Raw genomic sequence first — 7,758 nt, forward strand, 5'->3', positions numbered from 1 at the left:
AGGCATGAACATTATCAGATACACAAAACCTGTGATGACATCTGGTTAAGTTGTCTTGTTGGAGTAGAAATGAGTGTTGAGTGCGTGTGTGTATATGCGGCACACATGCCAATAAGCATGTATATATGTAATTATGCTCACAGAGAGAGAGAGAGAAAGGGCACAGAAAGTATTGATAGAGAGAGAGAGAGAGAGAGGGATAGCCAGAAATCAGTAATGTTCATTATTGAATATAGTTCCAAACGTCACAGTTGAATTTATTCCCGGAAGAGAGTCGGCCAAACAAACTTTCCGGCCAACACCCAAACTGGCATACACATTATTATTCTATTATATTTATATATATATATATATATATATATATATATGGCTTTACGTAACGAAGCCAAGCGTTATGATTATTCTACAGAACCTTTAGTCAACAATATCCTAACAAACCTTTCTCTTCACACATGACCCTCCCCTAAAACATTACTCTACCTCCTCCTTCAACCTTTTCCTTTAGTTTCCCCAAACTCATCAACATACACTACCACTTCTCAATCATGCATAGACATACATAGATACATATACATATAAGCAATACAATAATTATATATGTAACCTAATTAATCAACAACCACTAATTATTCACTGATTACCTCGTGCTGGTTGAAGCTGGAGGAGCCGTCACAACCATGGCCATGGCCATGGCCGTCGAATCCGAGTCCCGCCGGCATGTCCATGGAGGAGGAAGAGGCCGTGGCGGCGGTTACGGCGGTGGAGCTGAGTAACAGGTTTGGTGCAAAAGACCAATCACAGGAAGGGGCTAATAGCAAGGTGCTGGCGTTTGTGGTGGCGAAACCAATGCATTGTGGTGGCTGGGAAGGGTGAGGAATGGATTGAAGCAACCTGATTTGTCTCTTGAGGAACTTAACATAGCGGATGGCTTCGTCAAGCATCGAAGCGGTGTCCATTTTGGTTCCCCCGGGGACGAGTCTCTGGAGGATGCGGATTTTCTCGCTGATCCTCTCTCTCCTGTGGCGTGCAGCCACGCTCTGAGGGTCGTCGCTGATGCGAACGTTTCTTCTCTTCGGTTTACGGATGGTGGCGGGGTCGATGTCCACCGGTTGCATAGCAGCTATCTTGTACATCATCTCCTTCATGGCTCCCAGCTCTTCTTCCGGCTCCTCCTCTTCTTCCATGCTCTGAACACCCAGTATGTCTCCGAGGAACCCCGAGGAGGAGGAGGAGGGTGGTGCTACAACGGACGAGGTTGTCGAGGGGGGTGTTTGATGCATTTGAAGAAGGTTGGGGTTATGAGTGTGGGGGTAGTTGTTGGACCAAATCCCAGAAGCAAGAGGGTCTTGGACTTGGAGAATAATATGGTCATGATGTTGTTGTTGTTGTGGTTCGTTCGTTTCCATCTTTTCAAGATTCCAAGTGGTGTTCACATTTGTGAATGCAGTTGTGGTGGTGTTCTGGTTGGTGTCCATGTCGACCAAATCGACAGATATGAGAAATATGGGATGGGGCTAGCTGCTTCAGATCGGTGTGGTGTAGTTTAATTTGTTGGTTTTGTTAAAGATTAAAAAAAAAGGGGGGGGAAGGAAATTAGAGAGAGGTAGCTAGGTAGCAGCATGAAGGAAGAAGAATAAACAGGGTTTGTTTAATTTTTGGTGTGATCATAGGACTTGAAATGAAAGGCCCTTATAAACGTAAAATGAAAGTAGCAGCAGTAGTGGTGCGTATAAGAGGATGACAGCTGTGTGGTTGAATTGAAGGAATAGAAGGTTAATTAGGCTTAGGCTTACCTTGAAGGGTGTGTGTGTGTGTGAGTTAACATGGTGTAGGGTGTTTGATGGGTGTAAAAGGTTGGTAGACCCTAGAGAGGGACCCCATGGAGGAGGGGAGGAGGAGGAGAGAAAGAGGGAGAGGGAGTATTAGGAACGGGTTTTTACTGAAAGGGGGACTCACTGCAAAAAGCATGTCCATGAATCAATAAAAACAACAAAAGGTGGTAAAGCAGATTAAAAGAGATCGATTCAATGCGCGCTTCTACCAAATACTATCAATGCTATCTATCTTACCCTTCACAATACCAAAACCTAGTTAATCCTCTGCACGGACTCAAAAACTTCTATATCACAATTAAATTAATTTAATTTAATTTCCATCATGGGATTAAAGTATCTGTGTCTTGTGTCTGCTCTGCTTTTCTTGTTAACAAAAAAGACCGAGTCAACAAAACCACGCCTTTGTTTTAACTCCTAAACCACTAACACAATCTACGATGATGTTATGAGTTTCATGTTAACTACTTTCAGTGTGTAAAATTACAAGTTCTCGAAACATAATTCAACTCGAAACAAGAGAATATTTGTTAAATGGATGTTGTTAATGAGGAAAATGTTAAGTCAAAGATCCAATTATTATTACTTGAGACATGATAAGACCTTTCCGGAAAATTGAGACGACCAAAAATGATGGTATGAAATTTAGATTAGATTAGGTTAAACTGGTATGAGGGATGACATGAGTGATAGCAGAAAGGTAACGGTGAAAAGAGTTGGACCTAGGAAAGAGAGTAGATTGGTTTCTCTCTCCAAATTGATTTTTGGGGCACTGAAATCCTAGGGCTGCTTCTCCTTTATTACCATTTTAATGTGCCTCTTGCCATTTGGTATATTCCAGTCTCCTTCAATTCCCTCAATTTCGGGATTCATCAACAGTTACATTGCCTCCTCAAACTCACACCCTTACAAATCCATAAATCAATCATTTTTATCTCATAATATTTTTTTTATTTATTTATCAGCAAACAAATATGACTATAATTTGGTGTTCTCTCTCTTTTATTTCTCAGTAGAAGTAAATTGCTTGCAAAAATAATGTTTTAATTTATCTGTTCTTTCGGTATTTCAAGATAAATTAATCACTATTTTGTGAATAACACACTTACCGAGAAAAGAGAAGAAACAATGGTGTGTAAAATGTGCAAGTAGTAATTAATGAGAGAGATAAATGACAAAGCTCGGAAAAAAAATGTACGATGACAAGTTTTTTCACTTCTACTATAAAAAGTTATACATTATTTTAATATACATGAAAAATTATCTGTTTATTTTGTTAATCCGTCAAACCAGTGTTCCATTTTCAACGGTTGAACTATCTTATCCTAAATGCCAGCAGTGATAGATAGGTATATGTATAATAGTTTGGAAGAATAAAGAATATTTAACTCATTCAAAATAAATAGTCTTCATTCGATGTGAATAATTGTAGCCGAATCAGCTTTTGAAGTTTAAATTTGGCCTAAAAAATAATTATTCAAGTTTGACTAGTTTATTCTGTTAAACTTAATTAAAGTTTGAGTTTGAGTTATTAAAAACATATTAAACTTGAGTTTATTTGTTTGGCACATTTATAATATAATATAATTATAGTTTTTGTTTTTATGAAAAGTTCAAATTATCTTTCATCTTTATTAATATAGTCTTTAAATTTTGTAATATTAATATGCTATTAAAAATATGTATAAACTTTTTTTATCAAAAAATAATTCATATATTAAAAAAAAAAGTTGTGTTTTACACAAACACAACTTAAAGTCAAGTTATCAAAGTTTAGAATCAACTCATTAAAATAATAAAATTTAATAAATAAAGATAATTTATTTATGTAACTTAGCTAAACGAGTAATTAACAAATTTAACTGAATAATTCAGAAATAGTTAGAAAAAAAAAATTCAATTCACAGCATCTAATTATTTCTTCAACTTCTTAACTTTTTTCACTATGATTTTGAGGCTGAAATAAAATTTGGAAGTTTTTCCAAACACTATTTTTATGCTAAATGGATTTGTGAATACAAGCTTTATTATTCTGCCGAAGAATTTAAGTTAACAATGCATATTCCAGGTAAAGTTCAGTTCCTTTTATTTTAACAAGAAAATTGCTATTTAAAGGTTAATATGTGCAAATTTTAAAATATTTAATCAGTATAAATATGTATATCTTAATAAAGTAATTTAACAAATTAATAATAACCAAGATATTGAGAAGAAGAACGCATAGATAAAAAGAGAAGGATAAGATCACTTATAATTATTAATAAAATTCTAGTTAGAAGAATGTGCAACGGTAAAAGAATAAAAATTGTAATACTTGTTCTGTAATTCACCGAAAATTTTTCATATTCCTATAATATTATATTCAGAAATATTATTTTCAAAAACATGTTTAATTAACATTTAGTAGTTTTAGATGAAAATAAAATAAAATTTATGTAATAAATTTTTGAAAAAAGTAACTGGAAGAAAGGTAAAAGAATGTAATATAGGAATGATTTATTATTGAAGACAAGTCTTTGAAATATGGTTAATTATCTGTACAGTAACCTTTATTCTCATTAAAATATGAGATATTCACTTATTTTCAAAACAGAATTGTGAGGGGTTGGAATTAGAGTAACTATTGAAAATATGAGTTTATCATACAAAGTAGGTTTCATTCGAAAAATGATGTGTAATGTTTAAGGCAATATAATGCTCTGAAATTAAATTTATACTTATGACTCGTAGGGAATGGTATTTATAAGTTTTTATTTTTGATATGTATACAGTATTATGTATAGTTTGGGACAATTCAATTATCTCCATTTAATATATTTATTTTTGCTGCTAAAAAAATAAAATAGAATCCAGTTAATATGTGAGAGTCTATTTATCTAAAAAATATTTTTATAAGCTTTTAATAAACATGAAAATATTTATTTCCATTTAGAAAAAAAATGACAAACCTTTATACATATTAGGTTACCATGCCAAAACAAATTTCACGTAGAAATGGTGGAGAAAAGATCAAAACTAAAAATAATTTAATCAATTATTTAAACTCTTATTCCCTTAAAAATCGAATAACTAAAAAAATTAAATAATTTTTTAAAGATTTTTGTACAACGAATAAAAATTACAAGATAATAATATTCTTTAAAACAAACTAGTGAAAACAACTGTCCTGTATTTTTTTAATAAGTTATTTATTTTTAAAAAATAAATAAAAATAATAAATAATTATTCTAATTTAAAAATAGTTAAATTTAAATAAACGATAGTAAAATAGAAATATAAATATTTTAGTTCAAATTATAGTTACTTAAAAAATAAAATTTAAAAAGATATGTACAGAAAAAGATAACTCTTTATATATAAATATTGATAATATAATTAACAATTATTTGCATACGAAAGTTAATATCCAATATCATAATATATAATTGTTTTACCCAGAAAAGTGACAAAGAATTAACTTATTAAACAAAATTAACATACCCAGAAGATATTGTTATCCTTTTCTATCCAAGATGATTTTTTTTATTACTGTATACTTGTCACGAATGTCAAAACATTATTTATGCCAAACAACTCCTTAGAACACTAGTTAAACATTAATATATAGTTTTCTTTTTTGTTGAAAATCGTTGTAAAGTTATCATTAATTTTAAATGTTATACTTTTAATATAATTCTTTTATTTTATATTTTTAACTTTGCCCTTGTGAGAATAACTTCTAATTCTAAAGTGAAATACTTAATATATAAATTTGCGATATTTCTTAAATTTTAAGAAATTAATGGACGTACAACTGTTATATATTGAAACAACGTAACTTGGAAATAATAAAATAAATGTTTAATTAGTCAGACACACTCTTGAAAATGTGTTCATCTAATTTCAACTTTTAAAAAAATAATATTTTAATCATGTCTTTTTCAAATAAAAATTACTAAAGTCTTTAACTTAATTCATGACTTTTAATATTAAATTTTAATATAAATATCAATACTTAGTTTTTTAAGTCATTTTAAATACCAATACCGATAACGATGTTAATAATTTTCTGCTGAAAATGACTTAATTGAGACATCTTTTCAAAAGTTAGAACTCAATTGACACCTTTTTAAAAATGGGTACTAAACTGACACATCTAAACGAAAGTGGGTACCATCCGACTAATTGAACCTAAAATAAAACATTTCGAGCTGGTCATATATTTTCACAACATTTCTTAATTTATAGATATAGCCTACCAAAAAAAAACTAGACAAATTAATTTGATAGTAAAATACTATTACATTGATTTTATTTAGGGTAGGATGTATATATTGTATTAAATGAGATATGAAAACTATATGCGAATATGTGAAGTTTTTCCAATTAATTGGTCATGTTTAAAAGAATAAATAATGAGTTTAATAAGATAAGTATTAACATATTTTTTATTTAATAAAATAAATAAATAAATTTTATTTAAACTCTATTAATCATTAAGATATTAAAAATATATTTCATTTTTTTTAATATTTACGTGTGATAATTACTAAAATAAAAAATATATGCTTTTAAATATTATTAATAGAGTTCAAGTAAAATAATAACATTAAAATTATTGTACTAAAATAATTGTTATTAATTTTATTATACTAAAACAAAAATATGTTAATATTTATTATTTTAACTCTTCTTATAATGTTTAATGTTTGAATCTATCCAATAAATGCTACCTATTAGAAAAGGTCAGACCCAACGACTACTGTACATTTTTTATGAAAATTTAGTTTCATATTAAATCTTTATCTGTTAGTTACAATAATAAATTTGAGTCATAAAGTGTAATTAAAAGTAAATTATTTCATTAAAGTTATAAGCTACTTTGATTACTTATAAATTAATTTTCGTATTACTTAATTATCTAGTTTATAAACTTTCAATTCTTCAAGATATAATTATATCTTGTAAGTTTTAGATACTTTTTTACCATTGTCATCACTTGATCATATAATTAATTATACATAAGATTAAGTCTCATTTTTTGGTATTATATATTAAAAAACCACCTAACTTTGCGTATTATAATGTCAATTTATAATAGAAAAATTTAATGGTCAATACCTTTTTTTTTTTCTTTACACTTTGACACATAAGTGTCTCGTTAGGTTTTGTGTAGGTGAAAAGCCTATTTATATATATATATATATATATATATATATATATATATATATATATATATATATATATATTTTGCTTGCCTCAAATAAATTTTGGTGCATTAGAGAGGAGATTTTTACAAACAACCACTACTAAAAATTCTCATATTACATAAAAATTTTCTTGCAAATTTGTTAAAAGAATTTGTAAGATAAAACTTTTTCCTATTGTTTTTTTAAAGAATATTGATTGGTATATAATTTTTTCATGAGTAATTATTTTCTACAAAATTAAAAAATTCGCAAATATTTTCTACAAAATTTGTTGTAAAAAATATTTTATATAAAATATTTTACAAAAAAATTAGTAACAATTTTTTGTAATTATTTTTTATATTAAAATTTATAAATATTTCTTAAAAAAAAACATTAAAACAAAATAAAATAAAATATGATTTTTTTTAGCAGTGAGTCGTTCAAATTAATATACCATCATTTATCTTTTATATAAGAACCTTTTAAAGCTTGGGCCGTTACCTTTTATTATTCCCTCAAATTATCAATTATATTTTTTTTTTACAAACTGTCCTCATGGACATGCAATGTTAATTTGCTTAAAAAAAATTAAAAAAATTAGCATTAATAGTTTTATGTATAAAAAATATTGTTAACAATTTTAATATTTATTTATCTGTAGAAATTAAACACGAGTCAAATAATTGATAATAGCCCAAGCTGTATTATCTGATATCACAATCAATATTAGAGGCACAGTTAATTAAAAACGCTTC

The 7,758-nt window shown here is 28.4% G+C and overlaps 1 protein-coding gene across 1 annotated transcript; it reads right to left on the reverse strand.

Annotated features, from left to right (window-relative positions):
• Positions 1-331: 331 nt before the first annotated feature.
• On the reverse strand, positions 332-1,960 carry LOC114179676 (uncharacterized). The gene has a single exon (XM_085671067.1). The coding sequence runs from the start codon at positions 1,473-1,475 to the stop codon at positions 627-629; it is 849 nt and encodes a 282-aa protein (XP_085527193.1). The 5' UTR covers positions 1,476-1,960; the 3' UTR covers positions 332-626.
• Positions 1,961-7,758: the final 5,798 nt, after the last annotated feature.

This window comes from Vigna unguiculata, chromosome 3, assembly GCF_037176805.1.
Source record: "Vigna unguiculata cultivar grain cowpea cultivar isolate G323 ecotype 2 chromosome 3, ASM3717680v1, whole genome shotgun sequence".
NCBI classification, from domain to species: Eukaryota; Viridiplantae; Streptophyta; class Magnoliopsida; order Fabales; family Fabaceae; genus Vigna; species Vigna unguiculata.

What these genes read in the sequence shown, in the direction of transcription:
- LOC114179676 (XM_085671067.1), bottom strand. Translation starts at nt 1,475, where the DNA reads ATGGACACCAACCAGAACACCACCACAACTGCATTCACAAATGTGAAC.